This window comes from Castanea sativa, chromosome 12, assembly GCF_040712315.1.
Source record: "Castanea sativa cultivar Marrone di Chiusa Pesio chromosome 12, ASM4071231v1".
NCBI lineage: Eukaryota > Viridiplantae > Streptophyta > Magnoliopsida > Fagales > Fagaceae > Castanea > Castanea sativa.
This window is the reverse complement of record NC_134024.1, coordinates 23447531-23468214: the sequence shown is the minus strand read 5'-3', so window position 1 is coordinate 23468214 and position 20684 is coordinate 23447531. Positions and strand designations below refer to the sequence as shown.

At 36.6% G+C, this 20684-nt stretch overlaps 2 protein-coding genes, 1 long non-coding RNA gene and 1 pseudogene across 3 annotated transcripts; all 4 read left to right on the top strand.

Moving 5' to 3' along the window:
- The first annotated feature begins 727 nt into the window (after positions 1 to 727).
- Positions 728 to 866, top strand: LOC142621383 (U4 spliceosomal RNA; annotated as a pseudogene).
- A 10959-nt stretch (positions 867 to 11825) lies between these two features.
- On the top strand, positions 11826 to 19937 carry LOC142620392 (uncharacterized). The gene is made up of 12 exons (XM_075793765.1): positions 11826 to 12507; positions 13146 to 13361; positions 14164 to 14682; positions 15033 to 15102; positions 15201 to 15563; positions 16168 to 16247; positions 16352 to 16403; positions 16626 to 16846; positions 17483 to 17585; positions 17677 to 17764; positions 18683 to 18780; positions 19758 to 19937. Exons 5-12 carry the CDS (start codon positions 15228 to 15230, stop codon positions 19935 to 19937), a joined length of 1158 nt encoding a protein of 385 aa, XP_075649880.1. The 5' UTR covers positions 11826 to 12507; positions 13146 to 13361; positions 14164 to 14682; positions 15033 to 15102; positions 15201 to 15227.
- LOC142620393 (uncharacterized) lies at positions 12178 to 13298 on the top strand. Its single transcript, XM_075793766.1, has 2 exons — positions 12178 to 12507; positions 13146 to 13298. The coding sequence occupies exons 1-2, from the start codon at positions 12178 to 12180 to the stop codon at positions 13296 to 13298; spliced, it is 483 nt and encodes a 160-aa protein (XP_075649881.1).
- On the top strand, positions 19937 to 20609 carry LOC142618279 (uncharacterized). The gene is made up of 2 exons (XR_012841230.1): positions 19937 to 20057; positions 20177 to 20609. It is a non-coding gene; the product is annotated as an uncharacterized LOC142618279 (long non-coding RNA).
- Positions 20610 to 20684: the final 75 nt, after the last annotated feature.

Sequence of the window (20684 nt, the reverse complement as noted above, 5' to 3'; positions counted from 1 at the left end):
ATTAAATCCCTTAGGCAAATATCACTCTAATTTTAAAAATAATTGTGGTGCACTGGTGCAGAGTCTTTCGTTGTCATAACAAAGATCACATAGTCTTCATCTCAAATCCACAACTATGAGAAAAGGAAACGGCACAGCAAATAATTGCATGATCACACAATATATCAACTTTTGGTAGTTCTTTCCCTTTTAAAATCATCCTGGCAATCTGAGATTACACATGCAAAAAAGACATCCATACATTCATATTTACAAAAAAAAATAAAATTAAATAATAAATAACACTGCAAAAAAAATAATAAAATAAAAATCTATATGGAAGCTGTAAGTGATTTTATCAGAGACGTCAGAATATCCTTCCACTTCCTCTCGATGCTCATCTTAAGCAAGGGGAAAAAACAATAATTATAACATGCTAGGTCGAGCAATTAAAATAATAATTCATAATTCAAACATACTATAGCAGTAGACACATTTCCAAGGACATAAGAAAAAGGTTGGTTTGCCGTCATTGGCAGCATTGGTGAGGCCAAGCCATTGCCCATAACTTGCTTCAGGGATTAATAGATTGGGAGCAATGAGAAAAGCAAGGTCCTCACCAGCATTCCACAACGTTAATGACAAAAGTGGAGTTGAATGAGGCCTGAATCTCATCACTAAACCACATGATGATAGGTTGTTTATACATAATGCAATACAAAGTAGAGCAAAATCTTCTTATTAAAGCATCTTTAAGCTTTGGGAAATGACGCAACTAGTGAGGTTCTAATCGAGGTGTGTCTATTGCTAGTTAAAACTATTTCCAAACCCCCTCGTAAGCCTGGGTTTGGCCCTGGCCTTTGAGAATTTCTGGAAGGGCGTCCTCCATGGTAAGACCCTGACTTAGTAATTTACTTTGTAACTTGTATGCTGTGCCCATAAAAAATATATATATATATATATATATATATATATATATATATATTTCACAATCTAGCAAGTGGAAACTACTTATATTTTCATTCTCAAGTTCAAGTGTATTATGCCAAGAAAATTATTGCATTTTCCTTTTTAAAAAATTATGTATTCATTGATTTTACATTGAGAATTGTTGGGTTATAGATTAACCCCAATTAATTAATTCAATTACCCAAATCAATTAAAATTACTACAAATCGTGGAGGCACGAACAAATCACCAAATAAACTAATGGTGCAACAGAAATTAAATTGACACAGTGATTTATTGACAAATGAAAAAAACCTCTTGCAAGGTAAAAACACCATCAGGTGATTTTCAGGTCACCACTTCCAAGAATCCACTAATTAAGAATCAAACGATTACAAGTATAAGGAATCTTACGACTACCCTAGACTATTCCAAAATATCAACCTACAGTTAAACCTTTAGTCCAATCCCCAATTAGACTTGATCTTGTAGAGACTTCTTCCTTTATGCATAGATCCCAATACATGTCTAATTTCCTAGCAAATGATTGATTGTTGTTGGATGCAAAATTCTTCACTTCAAAGCACGTTGAAGATTTAGAAGCACTTGATTACAAACCCTAAAGCTCATAAGAACGCAGTAACTTCTTACAGAGTATATAAGTTCTCTAAATTGAGTCCTTGTGTTTTTGATGACTTTAAAATAAAGCTTTTATATGCTCTAGAGGTTTAGTGAACGAAACTCTAGCAGTTCAAGTCGTCATAGGCCGAAATTTTGATCTGAAAATTTTAGAATTGCATAGCTTGATAGATCAAGAGCTGTCGAGCTAGTGTCAAGAATTACTCATTAAGTATTGATAGATGCTAGTGTCAAGCTTCACTAAATCAGCTTTTCTTCACTTATTTCTTGGTTCAATTTTCATGTCTTTAAAGATACCACTTGTTATGCCTTATCAACACACTTCTTGATATCTTAAACCCATCTTAGTTTACCCAATTACAAATAAAGTGCATTTTCAAGAAAAAAAAAATATTTTAATACATAGAGAATATAACCCTAACAAGAATCTATGGCAAACTATATTAATCTGGCGGATTATTCAAAAACCATATGCATCACTCTTACAAAATGATCTTAGCTTTCACTAATATTTACAAGTATTGCATTTTTTTTATTGGGTAAGTACAATTATTTACGAGTTGACTATAACATTTTATTAGGAATTTCACCTTATCATAATGTCTTATATGATAAACTTTATCCACCATTTCTTTATCTCCCTCTTAGTCTTACCGTATAATCTGAATGCTCTTTGGGATTATTAATATTATTAGATGGTTTAAATATTACTAATGGTAATAGTAATTGGTAGATATAATCACATAATGTTCAACAAATATTTATAGATTAATATCACTCAATATATGTTAAATCTCAGGACTAAATATAGTGGCTCTAAGATTTAAATGTGATATTATATAATAGTGTTTCAGAACTTAACTCGAAGTAATTAATGTTAATTTGTCTCTTTTTAAGTAAAATAAATTAATAAATAAATAAATATATGGTTTCAAAATAAATTTGGATTTATTGTGTATATATGTGTGTGTGTGTGTGAAACAAATTTGAGAATTTTTTTTTTTTTTTTTAGATTAAATTGCTATAATTTAATAGAATTTAGAAAGAGTTTGAGATTTATATTTTTTTAATAAATTAATTCAAATTTAGAATAAGTACTCTCAACCCAAACATGCATTTTCCCGTTCTCAAGTAAGTGCACCGAAGTAAACCAAATTAGACCATAATGGACCTAATTGGACCAATATCAACCGAATGAACCAAAGTAGACCTAAATGGACCTTATAAACCAAAGTAGACCAAAGTGAGCCTTTTTTTTTTTGTAAAGATCAAAGTGGACCTAATGGACTAAAGTGAACGAAATTGGACCAAATTAGACCGTAATGGACCAAAATGTTTTTTTTTAGCAAGGACCAAAATGTTTTCTTTTCCTCTCTCTCTCTCTCTCTCTCTCTCTCTCTCTCTCTCTCTCTCTCTCCTTTGCAATATTGCAAAGGGTTAGAAAATTAAGCCAAAGGCAAAGATAAATTATAAATTAAGTCTTAGCAGTATTGAGACCTCTTGAAGGTTATACATTCCAGTCACTAAGTACTATCAACAATGAATATTAACTAAGAAAAAACAAACAAACGAAAACTAGAACCATAGTTCGTGGACCACTTTCTTCTGCGTTTGTCTGCCAATTCTTCACACATATTTACCATGCAAATGCTTTCCGAGCGAATCACACTTAGTTAATTAAGGTCAAGGGCTTGCGAAAGGAGGCCTAACATTATAGATCGAGAAGAACCTGTGATCAGCTTAGCCAAGGTGACTGCCTGAAAACCTAACAAGAGTTTATTAATAATTAATTAAAGAGGAAAAAATATAATACATACACTCAAACCTATTTGGAGGAAAGAAGGCAAGTATCAACAAGAAATTTCATTTTCATGTACCTTTCTTCTTATTTACGAATTATGCATGCAAAATAGTGTCAACAATTGCTAATTAGAAGAAGAGAAGGCCCAGCATGAGAGAGAAGAGCCTATCAGATTAGCCAAAGAGACTGCCTACGAACCATACAAGAGTTTCTAGTCTCAATACTTGAATGTTGAAACCCATAGGGGGAGCAGGCAAGTCATCCTTGGCTATCAAATAAGACTCTTATCCTAATGTTAGATCTCTCTTCATCTCAAATATTTCATAAACCCAATGTTGGATGTGCAAATACAACAACTTAGTGTCTCTATTTATAGGAAATGAAATAATCCAATTAGGACCGCTACAAAATTTTACATCCCTCTGACTAAATTGCCTTGTCCTTTTCTTGGTCTTGCATTGTTTCTTCCAATTGTCAACTGCATCAATTAGCTGACCATAATGGAATATATTCTATACAAAAAAGGCAAGCTGATGAAGGCTTCAACCTGACACTTTGATTGGCAACTTGCTGCAAGTCAATTAGGTTGCTCCTTTCTACTTCAAAGGAAATATGTGGTGTCACAATTAAAAAAGGCTACAGACCACCCACAGCTTGTGCATAGGAAACAATTTTCATTTCTTCAATGTTAGCCTCATGTTTTGGAAACATGTTTTTTGTTGAGTATTATTCCTTTGGAAATAGGTATCTCACTAGTCTATAGTCTTCCCTGCTAAAACTGTTTTAAGTATTTTTTCTAGATATTTTTCTGGATCCAAAACATATTTTGGTTTTGTTCATCATATATGGAAAATTACTGGCTAATAATACATCATCTACAAAAAACTTTTAGTTTATCTTCATACCTCCATTTATTAAAACAGTGGTCTAGAGGACTCATTTTGAATTTTGATTCTATTTCTATATCGCCTAATGGAATGTTAAATACCATTACCTCGATAATTGTTTTATCCATACAAATAATTTTTTTCTTTTTTAACCTGTAGACTGAAAGTTTGGATTTGTGTTAAAAACACAAGAGCTGTTTAGACCCCAAATTAAAAAATTACAGCACGGTTGATTTTACTCATACTTAAACCAAGTTCGGAAACAAGAGTAAATGCCAGCGAACAAACAATACAACTACTCTAAGCCATATTCAACAAAACACAGCAATAAAATGAAAGCTAAAAGAGTAGGGAAGAGAGATGCAAACACAAAATAACACGTCGATGTGTTATCGAAGAGGAAACTGAAGAACTTGGAGAAAAATCTCTCCGCCGTCCTCTAAGCGGTAAATCGATCCACTAGAGAATAAAGTTGGAGTACATGAATAACAAAAGACCCTTCAAGGCTAGTCTACTCAATGTACTTGAGTCTTCCAAGCTCCTGCTACCAACGGACTTCTCGGAGTCATATCTTCTCTAGCTTTCTAGATTCCGCAATACGCCTGATTGCATCCGCCAAGCCTCACCGGCTTCTTTTGGCAAATCTCCAAAACTTTCCAAGCTCCAAAACACTCTCTACACTCTAAAAAGGTGTGGGTTGTATTTGGGTACAAATCTCCCCTCAAGGTATGACAATTGGAGAGGGAAGGAGAAGATGCTACAATGATTTCTCACTAAGGATTGGTAGCTCTCTCTTTAAAAGATGAGTGTGTGTGTTGTTGAAAACCTATCTAGGATTTTTCTCTCTGAATGATCTCTCATACTTTTGTGGGTAATGAGGGTATATATATAGTGTGGGTTAAGGGTAAGAAAGTCACACTTAAAAAATCCTCCAGGCAGAGAATTTAGCGGGTATCTCGTTGGAAGGTCTTACACGTGAGACACTCACGAAATCCTCCAGGCTGGCACAACTCTTCAGCTTCCAGCATGTGCTTCTCACGTGGCTCTTTCGCTGGTTTGCTTCTAGCGAGACAATCGTGAAATCTACTGATTCTTCATTTTATGCTCGATTCTTCACCAACTTAATACTAAAGAATTTTGTTACCATTTACCATTAGATATCTAACATTTTTGTTAGTTGTCACTGTGCAAAAGAATGTAGGAAACTAGCATCTCGAGTTTTATAAACTCGAGATCCAAGAAAAAATTGAGCTTTTAAAACTCGATTTGAGTGTTCCGCAATACTATTACGTGGACAAATTTTTCACGTGTAGCTATGTAGAAATCGAGTTTATAAGACTCGAAATCTACACACGCCCATTTCAAACCCCTCGCTGAAACAATCACACTCTCTCAACCTCACTAAAACACTCACACTCTCTCAATCTCTCAAACGCTCTCTCCGAAACACTCTCACTCAAAATTCAAACACTTTCACCCTCAACCCCTCGGCGTTCAACGGAAATCACCCTCACCCTCAAACGGTCTCCTCTTTCCTCACAACCGGCTTCAGGCGATCCTTCAAGAGTATGTTTTTGAGCTTTTTAAATAATTATTCCATTTGGGTTTTGCCAAGTGTTTGTGTTTGATAATGTCTGTTGTTAGTGCTTTAGTTTTTCTTGTTAGTGTAAGATTTAAGTTAGACGAATTTGGTTTGTTACTTGTTGTATGATTTGGGTTGCTGGCATATTCATCAAAAGAGATGCTGAGTCAGATGAAGAACGCGGATTAAGAATATGGAATGGAGTAGAAAGGTTGTCTTTATGGGATTATAGTATAGATGATTTGACCAATATTTTAGAACCCAACACAGTTGGTTTTCTGCCGACGATCTATAAACTGCTATAATAGGACTTGCAGTCATTCTCCAGAAAATAAACGGGCCGAGAAAATCATTGGCATGAAGCACCAAAGACTAATGCTTTCAAGTGTAGAACTAATTCCATATTGTATGAAAAAATTCCCTACTTTCAAGTGATATGGATGCAAATTTTTTCACAAAAATTTCAGAAATGCTGAAATTTTTTTTGTCTTTAGCATTGTTGTTACTTTTATGGTACACCCATCACAACTTGCCATCTTAGAAGCTGTGAAATTTGTTTTGTCATTACACTTGCTCATTCTGTATCATCTCAACCAATTTCAAGAGCTCACAAATGCCAAACCTTTGCCTCAAAGATTCCTTTTTTTTTTTTTCAATAGATTTAGAATTTGTGCATTTCCCATCTCCATCCCACTCAATTTTGTGAAATGATCTTGTATATGTGTGGGGTACAATGGGTCATGCCTAGATGGGGTGGCAAATATGTTCAATTGCTGGAAGGGACGTTTTGGCAGGCATTGTCATGCAGGCATATGGAATGTCATCCCTTTATGCATTATGCGGTGTATTTGGAGAGTACGGCACATAGTTTCATCTTTGTGAGAAAACAGTTGTAGAGTAGAAGATATTGCCATTGAAGAACTTATTAGACTGCTTAGCAGCTCGTCACTGTCTTTCTTTTTCTAACCTATTTGAATTTCTTGATATTTTTATTAACTTGATTTTGGCATATCTTTTGTATGGTTCTGACTACATGGGTTGTGCCCCTTTATGCTTTTAAAGAATTTCGTTTACTTATTAAACAAAAAAAAAAAAAAAGCAGCATCAAGCTCAAACTGTCAACAGTGAGGCAAGAATCACTTAGTTCACGAGATTAACTATCCCATCAAGAAAGTTCAGGAGAAGGATTGATATGTATCATTATTAAAAACAAACTTTCTATTCTAGTTACATCTTTATGGACAATGTCATAGAAAATATACAGATATTACATAGACTTGGAAAAGCCTCATGCTTAAGGCAGAAAGAAAAAAGTACCTCACTCAATGCTTCACTTGGGTGTGGAGCATATGCTTCCCTGTCAGAAACGGCTTTTCGTTGGCGCTTCCCTCTACCAAGAGCTGCTTCCTCCTCCATTTGATATTTTTCCCACCTACAAAACACATTAAAATATATCATACTTTTCAAGATAACAGTCTATTACTTCTAGTCACTATTTGAAAATCCAATGTCTTCCATGAGTAGAAGCTAAATTGTAGACAGATTAGGGTTAATGGCACATTCAGGCACAACTACATGACTTCAAATTACAGCTGCAAACTAACCACCCCAATCATGAATAACACTTCAAAACAGAACTCCCACTACTAAGCTAATGCCAAACCTTATTTTGTTCTATGGAAAATTTAAAGAAAAAAAATTGTGAATTATTTTGTGCTTTTGAGTTTTGATACCTTATGAGAACATCGCTTTGTTTTGCATCAATATTAGAGTGACTACCCTGCAAGCAAATAAGAGATGCTATAAGCCATATAGAACATGTTTTAGGAAGCACCAATTTATATGAAACTTATGGGGAAAAAATCATAGAAAATGCACATATGGTAGCTTGATTTTCAAGTCTAGCACTTTGCTCTGAAAACATTTCATTTCAGAAATGTGACTGTAATGATCTTAAGCTAATTTCATCTTGGGCATCTAGAAACAAATGGTAAGACGACCATTCTTGGTCAACTTATTTCCAAGATATGATAGTGAAACTATAAGCATTGTCTATAATTTTATAATACATTTAGCATCTTCAACCTGCCCAAATTGACATTAAAAATATTAAAATGACATTAAAACTCAACTTCCCCCTATCCACAAAATCAAATTGGTGTATTTGTATCAATTATATTCAAATTTCTTAGTATACTAGGCAAGATAATTCTAACTACTCTTTAAGTTTAACAGACAACATCTGTTAGACTGTCAAACTGCTGTCTTCAGAAGATTAAACAAATCTCTTTGGATTTAAACTTTACCTTAACAATTTGACAATCACCTTAATCTATTCAGTTCATCATGCTGAGCTTGGTTTTCCGGTATACAGATGGGTGCATTGGTGTCATAAAACAGAGTTTGAGTTTCAAGGGCATCATAACATCAAAACACATTTCAATTATAAGTATCCAAAAACTCTTGTTTTAGCATTCCCGTTTAAATCATTCCTCCCTTTGTCCTAACTAGTTTTTTCTGTATTCCATTTTGAGATGTTGCAATATATAGTCTTATTTTGAATGGGGGTCTATCTCATGTTTAGTCACATTTTGAGTATCTGAATGTTTGCAGTATGGAGCCTCAGATTGATGACGAGCCACAGATCTTGCACCCTGGTCCACTTGACGAGTCATTGTTGACGCGACAACGATATCATCGATCAGAGGACATTTGGAATGGCGAGGTAAAATATCTAGTTCTAACAATCGCTTTAATTTTTACGTTGTCTTTGACTTTTAGTTAGCAAGTTCTTTCAAAACACAATTTGTAGTTGTAACAACCGCTATAATTTTTATGGATTTTGCAGGACCCAGGCCCACTTACGTGCCGTGGTCGCACTAAGAAGATGGCAAGCATTCAGATGGGAGATAATCGGGTGATTGACATTATCAAGTTGCTAAGGCTGGAAGGATTGTTTAGGGCCCCTTCCAGAGAGATAGATCATTGCCTAATTTTGGCCCTAGTTGAGCGATGGCGGCCGGAGACGCATACGTTCCATCTTCCACATGGTGAGATGTTAATCACCCTACAAGATGTGGAGGTCATATTCGGACTTCCTATAGACGGTGAGGTCTTGGTTGGGCCGACTGCTCTGGTGGATGGGGATTGGCGAGATCTGTGCATGGAGTTGCTTGGTTTTACTCCGACGAATGACAACAAAACTTTGGTGGGGCAAAGAATTCTCATCAGCCGCCTTGTTCACGCCATTGCAGTGCCACTGCCTCATGACGCAACGGAGATGCAGATACACCAGTATGCTCGGTGCTATATTTTAGCATTGTTAGGGGATAAGCTTTTCATGGACAAGTCGGGAGATAGGGTGCATTCGATGTTCTTGGCGTTCCTACGTGACCTTCGTGATCCGCCACAGTATAGTTGGGGTAGTGGTTGCTTGGCCTGGTTGTACAGAGAGTTGTGTCGGGCAAGCGAGAAAGGGGCATCGCAGATTGGTGGGGCGTGCACATTGGTCCAGTATTGGGCATGGGCAAGGTTGCCATTCTTGTGCCCGAGGATAGAGCCCCCACCTGGATGTGATTATGGCCCATGGCCATATGCTCCACTTGCATTTAAGTAAGTATTTTTCTAATATTGTATGTGCAATGTACTGTTCTTAGTAACTATAACATGGGTATTATCTTATCTTATGTTATTCGCTTCTAACTGTAGGTGGGTGCGGGTGCCAAGCTCGAAGAGTAGGCCATCGGGCATGGCCTTGATCCACTATCGCGAGCAATTAGTTAGAATTCAGCCGGACCAAGTATGGCAAACAAAAATTCTGTTTGGTTATGTTAATTTTCCTTAAGAATATGATTGTTTCATCCTTTAACACATCTTCTATTTTAATTTTTGTTTTTCCCTTTATCTATGTATTCTCCCTTGTTTTAATAAACTTGATGTTATGATAATTGTTTTTTGTTTCTATTGTAGATTGTGTGGCAGCCATACGAGGCAGACTTCGGCCACCTTCCTGACTTTTGAGTTGCAGGGAGGGATACGTGGACGGCAAGGGTGCCACTTGTGTGTTTTTGCATAGTAGAGATACACCACCCAGATCGTGTCCTTCGTCAGTTTGGGTTGGCGCAAGAGCAGCCCGACCATGTTGTGTACGATGAAAGACTGCATAGAATAGACTTGCGTGGGAAGGTGGAGAAGAATTGGAGGGAGGAGCATGGACCGTATATCCTTACATGGGATGCGAGACAACAACGACTTTGCCATGCACCTCCTCAGACTGGTGAGATGCCTCGCGATCATGAGTATTACCGCTAATACCGTCCAGTCACTCAAAAGTATGTCGACCGCAACAGTGCAAAATTAGATATATCGGTAATGTGTTCTAATTAGATATATCTTAGTTGAGTATTTGGGTAGATTAATAAGTACTATACTATATTATCCATTCTACAATTGATACGTAAATGTCTCAAATCTAATTGTACTGGTTCTTTCTCGGTTTCAGATTGAAAGCCATTTAGCGCTGTTGGAGATGCTTCTTGTAGGCAGCCGAGCCCACAACCATGTCCGACGCATCCTAAATGATCTGGCTGGGCTTGGTGGTGGTCCTGCACCAAATGGAGAGGCAAACAATGGGCATGAGACTGAATCAGCAGATATTGCAATCCCAAGCACAAGCGCAGCACCTGTACGTACACCGACCCGTGCTACTGCAGCTAGGGGCCGTGGTGGGCCTGCTACAGCAAACCCAAGCACAAGTGCAACTAGGGGCCATGGTCGGCCTGCTACAGCAAGCCGAAGGACAAGTGCAGCTAGGGGCCGTGGTCGGTGTGCAACAACCGCTTGGGTTGTAAGTAGTCCTGAGATACTTGCACCCATCCCGCACGCATCTCTCCAGCCTGGGGTCCCTCCACCCATGGTAGATGCATCTCCTCAGCCTAAGGTCCCTTCACCCACCCCACCTTCACAGCCCAGTTTCGATCTCGGTATTCATTCTCAGTTGACCCCTCCTATGCACCCCGAGACACCCTCAAACCCATCCACTAGCTCTAGTGCACCCACTTTGCCCATAGACTCACCCCGTACTGAACCCATGACAATGATCCCCACTCCTGGCCTGTACACAGAGCATCATTACCCACCTACCTCATCCTCATCTGACCCTTTAGGACCTCCAGTTGGGATTGACACTCTTCAGCCAGATATTGATGTACCGGACGAGCATCCCCTTCATCAGCCCTCACCCCCACGAGGTCGACCGCAACGTGCTAGAAGAGCTCCCACTTGTGGGACAGGTGGACACAAAATAGGACACAAAGGCAGCTCTATGGTACGATACCATTAATTACAATGTATAGGCCTATTTTGCAGTTCATTTTATCTTATCATTACACCAAATATTGACTGTATGCATCTAATGTGTTTGCAGCACGATGATGAGCCTAAGGATGATGCCCCGCAGCCTCCTCCCCCGCCCAAACATTACACGAGAGTTAAAAAACGTAAAATTGGTGAACCTTGAAAAAGAGGTTTGTTACAGAGGTAATGTCTAATGTGATCTTTTTTCCTGTTGAGGCTCTTATTTGTTGTGTGTGTGTGTTTGATGCTTTATATTTTTACAGCTTTAAGTTTACAATTTTTACTAGAAGTATGATGCTTCATATTTTTATTTGTATCTTTGTTCGGCCATTTAAGGCAAGACAATGTTAAAAGTGAGGTGAATTTTGTAAACTTCTAATTTTGTGGATGCTATCTATTGCAGACTAGTGGCTCATTATATGGTGCATTGATTGGCTCTGGAGAGAGAGAGAGAGAGGTAGGTTATGAATAATACTATTAGGTAACACTCTCGCATCCATAAAGTAAGGATTTTATTGAAGATGAATTTGCCACTTTAGATCCAATAAGCTTGAGCTCAAATGGCATTTCCTCTTCCTATAAGAATGGGGTGGAGCCCCCCCCCCCAAAAAAAAAAACCCAAAAAACAGAAAAAAAGAAGAAGCCAGTGTAGGGTTTCACTTTCAATAGATTAGTTGCATTTGTGATTTATGTCTTTTCAGCAGAGGAGAAAAATTTATATTCCCCATGTATTTCATTTAAAATTCATGGCTTTTGTCAGTATTATTCTCTGCCTTGTAGCTATCTCAATTAACAGCTGAACTAGTTTAGACTTAAATGCTTTACTGGGTTGGGTGTAGTTGGGTTGCATGTTTTCATTGATTAATGGATTTATTTCGTTGTAGCAGGGGTCGGCACAGTATGTCAAAGAGCAGAACTGTAGTATGAGTGTTAGTCAATTTAGGGCATTTCAGAATACTAGGCCCAAAGTATTGTGTGCAATAAATATGTCTGCAGGCCAGTCTGATGATCATGGGAAATTCAAATTGGACCATCTAATGAACAAGGCAAGAAAATTGTGGGACAATTGTCCTCAATCAGTCAAGAGCTTTCCATGGAAAAAAGCACTGGGGAACTTTGTTCAACTCATACTTGACCTCACCCTGGTAGTTGTCAAATACTTATGTGTACCTTTACTGGCAGTTTCCTCCCTTAGTGAGATGTCATACTGTGCACATGAAAGGAAGCTTTTTCTTGTCCCTGCTCCACTTGTCATTGGGATTACAGTTGCTGGGGTCTTAAGGGAGACAGCACTGGATCTATCTCCACGTCTCAAGGTAAATTTTTTAGCATTAATCAACTATATAGATTATCTAAGACACTAGTTTTGTAGAATGTGAGAATTGTCAATTAAAACATCTTGTGCTGTGTGTTCACATATGGTGAGAAGTGGCATCATTTGATGCCTTAGCACTTATGTTTAATTCACTTCATGTAGACAAAGTTGTGGGTGATGGTGTTGAAGCTATATTTTCCATATTTTGCAATATTAATTGAAGGTGTTTCTTTAGGAGCATTTTGTTCAGCTCCATCTTTTGAAAATAGGCTAGTGAGTTCTAGGTCAAGTGACACTTCCTTTCCCCTACAAGAATAGGATCGAAGATTTTGGGTGTGTTTGTTACATATTAGTGGAAGATTTTATTTTATTTTAAAATCATTAAAAGTAAATTAATGAAATTGACTATAACATGCTTTCTCTTTTTAATATTTTTGCTTCCAATATAAACTCCTCGTATTTGTCATATATCATTGAAAGGCCTATTACTTTGTGATTCAAGAGTTAGCCCATTTCTTAGTAGTATGTTTGGTTAGTGCTTCATTTTACGGGACTGTTTTTCTATGGATTAAAGTGGAGGGATGTTCTAGTTAATTGATTTTTGTTTTTGTTATAGTTTATGTTTTATTTGATTGTCAGGATGCAGAAGTTCCCTGGCATCTGATTGCCATGGCAATTTTCTTCACATTGATCAAATTGCCTGGACCAGATTATTCTTATGGAGGACACTGTGGTTTGCATTTTTGTGGAATCGAAGACCCCAAAAGGAGACATTGCATCAGAAATCCGTAAATGGTGGTCACTCTGAACCGGATAAGCTTTAATTCAAGCAGGCATAATATTTTATTGAATCAGGTACTTTTTCTTTTTCTTTTTCTTTTCTTTTCTTTTTTTACTGAACATTTGAATCAGGTACTTGTTACTTAAACTGAAGAGAGAGAGAGAGAGAGAGAGAGAGAGAGAGAGAGAGAGAGAGAGAGAGAGAGAGAGAGTACAATTGTAGTGTTTGGACATCTTGTGTCCCACTTCATATAGTGCTGCTCATCTCATCTGAGACAGGGATATATACCAATTGTCTACAATGGAAATGGTTTAAATATTGGTAATGTTAATTTGTGAAAATTGTAAGTTTTATTCTTTCACCAATCTGTTACTTGTCTATGCTAGCAGATGTTATCTTATAATCTTCTCATGCAAATATGTGGACAAAATTTATGTTTTAAGCTCTGAATAGAGCTGAGATAGAATATTATGTGATAAACACTGGGGGTTGATTCATGCTTTTATTTGTGCTGATATAAGCTCATTCTACTTTATTTAGAAGTTTTCTCAATCTCAATTTGTGAAATACTAAACTATAGTTCTTGTAATTGTGGCTTCTTAGATTTCAATGATTTGTGAAGTTAATACTAAGCTAGTACTAGGCCAATGCATTTGTGGCTTCTTAGATTTCAGTTCTCTTTTCTTTTTCCCTTCTCTTATATGGCCACATCACTGAACTTTGCTTGTGTTAGGCCGTTGGAGTAAGGCTTTATTAACACTAGTGTTTTGGGTAGTGTACTGTAACCCACCCAAAAAAGGCCAACACCATTTTTTTTCTTGCTCTTTTCAAGTTTCAGGCTCTGAGGAATAATATTTTCTATTTGATTTGATACAGGTGATTTTTATTTTCACCAGTGAAGATATAAGAGATCAGATGATAAAAGCCATTCTCAAAAAGTTTTGAAGTAGAAATCAGCTCCTGCTGGAAAATTGACTTGTTGCTTATGGTGGTTTTGATGATTGCTAGAAATGTTTGACAAACTAACCGGATTCCTGAGTGTGTTCCTGTTAATGTGAATGTATGCTTGCAGGAGTTTTTGTTGCAATGGTGAAAATTTCTTGTTCTTCATAGTCTAGCATTTTAAAGAAATAACTAGATATTCATAAATCATGTAATCATATAATTGAGTATACGTAAAATTTTGAAGTATACATAGAGAGCTATACATTAAGCATAAGTTTGTAAATGATTAAAATTTCCCAGAAATTTTTTTTTTCTATTAAATTAATGGGATTTTGTGGAATTGTGCATATAAGAAAGTTGATTACCCTGTGAAGGTCTCTGGTGTTGTGGTATCACCCAACCCAGTGGTGTCAGGCAAGCCAGCCACCTTTAACATCTCAGCCACAACTGGTAATTTCTTAATATTTTATTTTATTTTATTTATATGTTTTCTTTGTATAGGAAAGTATGGATTTATGTGGCTTTGATATAAGTAAGCTTGGATCATATAACTTGTGTCATGTTTTGATTTTCCAAATACTATGAATTTGATCAAATCCAGGGAGTTCCTTTGTCCCTTTTTGTCTACTGCATGTGTATAAGTTAATTTATCTGGCATTGGACGTATATTTTGCCATTCTTCGTAACTGAATCCCAAGAAAGACTAACAAAAAATCTTCCTATTGTTAATTGCTCTAATCTATGTGTTTTTTTGAAACTTCTTATCGTCCTTTTGGCTAGGTGGTACTTCTGCCCTGCAGGTTTTATGCATCTCTCTTGTGTTGTCTGCATTTGGTACTCAAGGATCCTAAAGGTTCCCTTTCTGACCATGTAAGTAACATCTGTGTTTTGGGACTTTAGATCATGTTATGAATTTGTTCCTGCAGTTGTTGTTTTTACGATCTCTTCCTTTGTGATATATTTTCCAGGTGACAGGTTTTGTAGCGGCACTACGAATGTTCTTTACTTATGGCCTTGAAAGTAGAACACAAATTACATATCCAGCTCCTGGTAACCAGGAGAAGGAGTTCCGTATAATGAGTAAGTCAAGCTTTGATGAACCTAAAAAAGTAGAGCATAGTCCATATCGGCCTCCACACTTGCGCAAAAAGGACACTTCATATATGAGGCAGAAGAAATCTCAAAACTCTCAAAGTTCTTCAGATCATGAATCTTCTACAGTTGATTTCACATCATCAGATTCAGATTACAGTGATAGTGATGGATCAATTAAAGAAAGTGAGACTGTTTGTCACTCTAAGGTTAGAGTAGCTGCCATCGTTTGTATTCAGGTCAGTTCACAAATTCTCAATTCTCCTCATGATGCTTGAGTCATTCAAGGTGTCCTTTTTTTTTCTTTCTTTTTTTCGTCATTAAATCAAATGGCAATAGCAGCTTTCAAAAATCAATGGAATCCTCCCCTTATTCTTCTGGTTGAACCCACCTCCAAACCTCCCCCCTCTTGGAGGGAGTAAGGGATTGTACTTGGGATCGCACATGTTAATATGAACTTGTGATCATTGTACTTGGGGTGGCATGTGTGGGTTACTTTCTCAGATGCTGGATTTTGCTATAAATATAGTCTTTTTGAGATAATGCCTAAAATGAGGACCTATTCAGGTCAACCTTCCTAAGACCCCTGATTGTTAACAGCATGTGTCAGTTCTCTTTATCAGTTTAGCACTTTTCTGTTTATTTGTATATGATGCTTGATTTTGAGATGTCCCATGTGTGTATTTGTTGCCTTTGGTACTTTTAGTTAATTACTACCTATCACAAAAGAGAGTTATGATGTGCATGTTATCTTAGCCCTCTCTGTAGATTCTTTATCACTACCTCTGGTGAAATCCATTTTGGCTACTATTGACAATGACAACTTTTACTGTTGGCGGGAAGGATCTCTGTCAAGCTGATTCCAAATCATTTACAACCCAATGGACTCTGCTTTTGCCGACCAATGATGTACTGCAACTTAGGTGAAACTTTCATTGTTCTTTGTGCCTTTCTTGTTAAATTATTTCGATTGTCCCATCCTCAAATTTGTTAACCTTCCATTTCATTGTGACTTGTTTATTTACAGGAAGTTTGAAGCAACTTTAATGACATGTTTGCTATATGATCCTTATTTAAAGGTATTGGTTCTTTTGTTTATATGTAATCACTTCTGTTTTTTGGATATTTATTAAAATCTAAGCTTCCATTATTAAATAAGTTTATTTGTAATCTGTGAGATATGATGCATATATTTCCTCTTTCTTGTTTGTTGCAGTTTTCATACATCTTTTATCTATCATATTATGATTTTCCTTATTGGCTTTCCGGACTAACACATTGAGCTGTTCTGTACTTCCTAGGCTCGGATTGCTTCTGCCTCAGCTCTGGCAGTCATGTTGGATGGGCCTTCCACCATTTTTCTGCAGGTAGCAGAATACAAAGAATCTTCCAAATATGGATCTTTTATGGCACTTTCAAGTTCCCTTGGACAGATACTAATGCAACTAATCCAGCGTGAAACTCATAGTAGATTGCTGGCGTCCTTATTCAAGATTCTCATGCTTTTAGTATCATCCACACCGTATGAATCTTCTTCTTACTGATCTCATAATGCTGTACTATTTGTTACTGCTTTTCATGTTGTCCCCATTGTGCTAGACTAATTTACAAAAAACTCATACGCGATAAACATATGTCACTTGTACCAATCAGAATTCAGTTCCAAAACATGCCATACATGGTTCAAATTGTCACCTTCTTGTCAGACTGGGATAACCTCGTTGATCATGGGTTTATGTCTATAAGTCAGATTCATCTACTCTGGCCTTAAATTATCCATATGTCTGTATACACACCTATGGTATTTAACTATCTTATACGATGATAGAATATATGATGTTATGATATAGTAAAGCTTGCTTTCTGATATGATGGTTAAATGGATATTAACCTGCAAAACTTCTGATCTATGGTAGTTGGTAGTGAATCTGAAGACTCTGAACCATTAATAATGTGGCTTTTTTTTTAGCAAAGGATTAGGATTTTCTACCTAGATCTAGTTGATTAATTTTAGATAAATGAGCCTAATAACGAACTAAACATATGATGTCATGGGTCTTTTTCAAATGGTGAATGAGCATACTTTGAATGTTTTCATTGTTGTGAGAAAATGTGCCTACTTACAATATTGTTGTTTGTATTAATGATAATTCTTCAGATATTCAAGAATGCCTGGAGAGTTGTTGCCAACCGTTATTACATCTCTTCAGACTAGGATCAATGAAGGGTTTTCATTCAAAAGTGATCAGACTGGCCTTCTGGTTAGTTTCCTCATGTGTTATTTTGAAATATTTGTAACTCTCACTTCCCTGTTTTACTGACCTCTTGTCATATTTCTACCTCCTTTAACAGGCTGCTGCTGTTAGTTGCTTGACTGCGGCACTGTCGACTTCACCTTCCTTACAAGTCAGAGAAATGCTTTTAGAAGAGATATCTACAGGTTAAATCCCCCCCCCCCCTTTTTCTCCATTTTGTGTATGTGTAGGTAAATTAAATTTTTTTGAAAACCAACATGATGCAGGACCATTAAGAAAGTTCAGCACTATACTAGGTTTCTTGATGAATTCTTGAATAAGGAGTGATGTTTAAGAGTTTAGGTTAGAAGAGAATGAATGCTGACGACTGTTTGGGGCTGAAACAGGGGATAAATAGAAAATAACATAAATAAAACACTAGGCAATCACACCTAGGTCTTCCTAAGCATCTCACCTAGGGTTCCTTGGCATCACACCTCGGAGAAGTTTGCATCACACAAACAAAGCTTAAAATAAGCTGCTGAGTTTTATTAATCAAAATATTCTGAAATAACATGGCTACAAAAGAGCCTTTATATAGAGGCTATGGTTATCCTTTTCCTAGTAGGACTTGGACTCAAAATAACCTATTCTTAGAATGAATAAGAATACTAATAAAAATTAAATAAAAGACTTAATAATACGTAAACATAAAATAAGACTCATGTGCCTTTGGTACGGCCAAGGACAGCCCATTCCAGATTTTTGGAAATTACCAAATTTCCCTTATTCTAATAGACCTTAATTAAAATTGATCTAGCAGCTTCTCAACCTAAAAGACTCAATACTAATAACTAAAATGATTAAAGGTGCAAAGAAGGTCCGACATCAAAACTAGACCACAATTCTTGAATCTTTGTATATTTAATCTTATGAATGTATTTATGGTGTCGGACTAAAAAATTCAGTGTATGTGTCAAGCTTAGAGTATCTCTTTCATTGCAACTGCCTTTGTCTCTAGGCTGGATGTTTATATGCATAATCAACTTATTATTAAGGTTGGAAATTCCATTGGTATTTTCTTTTTTGGTTACCTGGGAAATTCTTTTGATGCCTCTTTCCAGGTTTCCTTGAGGCTGAAAAGAAGTCACGTGTTCTTTTTGCAATATTTCTATACTCAGAACAACTAACCAGCCCAAATATATGCTTTGAGGCTCTCCAGGTAATTTCATAAGGAAGCTAGTATCTTTTTTATAATTTGTGTTGATTGATTTTGCATTATTAATATTGGGGTTAATAGTTCTTGTCTGGTCATCCTCTGTTCTTGCCATTTTCTCCTTGTCTTTTCTGAAGTTGGGTGACTAGGGAGTATGTGGTAATTGTCATGGGTCTGTTGAAAAATGTTATCTGGGATGCATATGGTTAATTCAGTCTGGTCAGAACAACTAACCAGCCCAAATATATGCTTTGAGGCTCTCCAGGTAATTTCATAAGGAAGCTAGTATCTTTTTTATAATTTGTGTTGATTGATTTCGCATTATTAATACTGGGGTTAACAGTTCTTGTCTGGTCATCCTCTGTTCTTGCCATTTTCTCCTTGTCTTTTCTGAAGTTGGGTGACTAGGGGGTATGTGGTAATTGTCATGGGTCTGTTGAAAAATGTTATCTGGGATGCATATGGTTAATTCAGTCTGCTCATTAAAGCTAAGGTTTTGTCTTACACGGTTATTAAATGAGAGAAAATCATAAAGCTTTTTTCTTTTTTTATTGGTAAGTTACACACACCCATTGCGTCTTGAACCCATGACTCACCCTCCTTCCAATTATCATGGGAGGAGGAAGTGTCAGTTGTGCTATTGCTCATTGGCCTAAGAGGCACAAATATTATTATAAAAAATCTTTATGAGACTATTTGAAACCCATGCTTAAGTAGGCTGCTTACAACAGTAACATCCTATTATATGAACTCAACACTTAGATTTGTGCTCATACCTGTGTCCTCAGATAAAATGAGTTTTACTTCCAGCTTTTGTCAAGACAGTGGCTAGTGATTGCTCAATGTTTTAATTAGTTGTGCAAATTATGCTAGAATTTAGAAGAAGGATGGTCAAAGATCTTAAAGATGTTACTTAAATTTTTGCTTTTGTTGGTAATAACTTGTTTTGGAACTTGACATTCATCGTATATTATTGGTCACAGGCACTTAGAGTTGTGTCACACAATTACCCAAACATTATGTTTGCATGTTGGGAACGAGTTTCCACCATTGTTTATGGCTTCTTCATGGTAGCAACTCCTGAAGTACCTGCAAGGTCATGGACGGGAAATGCTGGAGACATTCTTTGGGGTTATTGGGGAAAAAGTTCTTACAAATGTTAGTCAAGGAAAGGGGAAATAAATATTGGTCATTTACATATTTCTATATGGATGTAATGATATAAGTATCCTCTTTCATGTGGATTCATATGCATGGCTAAGAGAAGCCAAACTTGCAAATCAGTAATTTCCATTCCTTCTTTCATTGTCAGTCCAATATAACAATTTAATCTATCATTTATTTTTATTTTTTTTACTCTAGTGTTTCGCATCAACCAGCTGATGGTTTATGGTATTCACAGGGCTCTTACACTCTCAAGATGACACTGGAGGATGGTAACAATCAACTGTTGACCTGCATTAGCTTCAAATTCAGTATCAGCTTTGGATCTTCTGCGTCTGATAGTTGAATACCTTGCTCATGTTTGCGGTGTTGCAACGTGGTGTTGATTAGAAAATGACTTATGGCCATGAAGCTACAAGGTATCCAGTTTTCTCATCCTCATAAGCCTTGTCAGAGTCAGAATCATACTGTTCCTCCCTGCTCCCACAATGGATGTCAAAATATATTGGTCCAAGATACAGTGAACTCTCTTATTTGTATGCTTAATAGGGACATTTCCCAGACAAAGAGGTCAGATAGTGAAGATGTCAGTGGATTGGTCGAAGAATGGCCTTCTAAGAAAGACATAGGCCATATGTTTGAGTTTATAGCATGTTATGTTGCATGTGAAAGAGCTAATGTCTCAAAAAGTGTCCTAAGTCAAATTTTAGAATACTTGACATCACAAAATAATTTTCCAACTAGTG

What these genes read in the sequence shown, in the direction of transcription:
- LOC142620393 (XM_075793766.1), top strand. Translation starts at nt 12,178, where the DNA reads ATGTCTGCAGGCCAGTCTGATGATCATGGGAAATTCAAATTGGACCAT. An exon ending in ATCTATCTCCACGTCTCAAG is followed by an intron (nt 12,508 to 13,145) that starts GTAAATTTTTTA and finishes TTTGATTGTCAG; the next exon opens with GATGCAGAAGTTCCCTGGCA.
- LOC142620392 (XM_075793765.1), top strand. Translation starts at nt 15,228, where the DNA reads ATGTTCTTTACTTATGGCCTTGAAAGTAGAACACAAATTACATATCCA. An exon ending in CTGCCATCGTTTGTATTCAG is followed by an intron (nt 15,564 to 16,167) that starts GTCAGTTCACAA and finishes GTTGGCGGGAAG; the next exon opens with GATCTCTGTCAAGCTGATTC. An exon ending in CTTTTAGTATCATCCACACC is followed by an intron (nt 16,847 to 17,482) that starts GTATGAATCTTC and finishes ATAATTCTTCAG; the next exon opens with ATATTCAAGAATGCCTGGAG.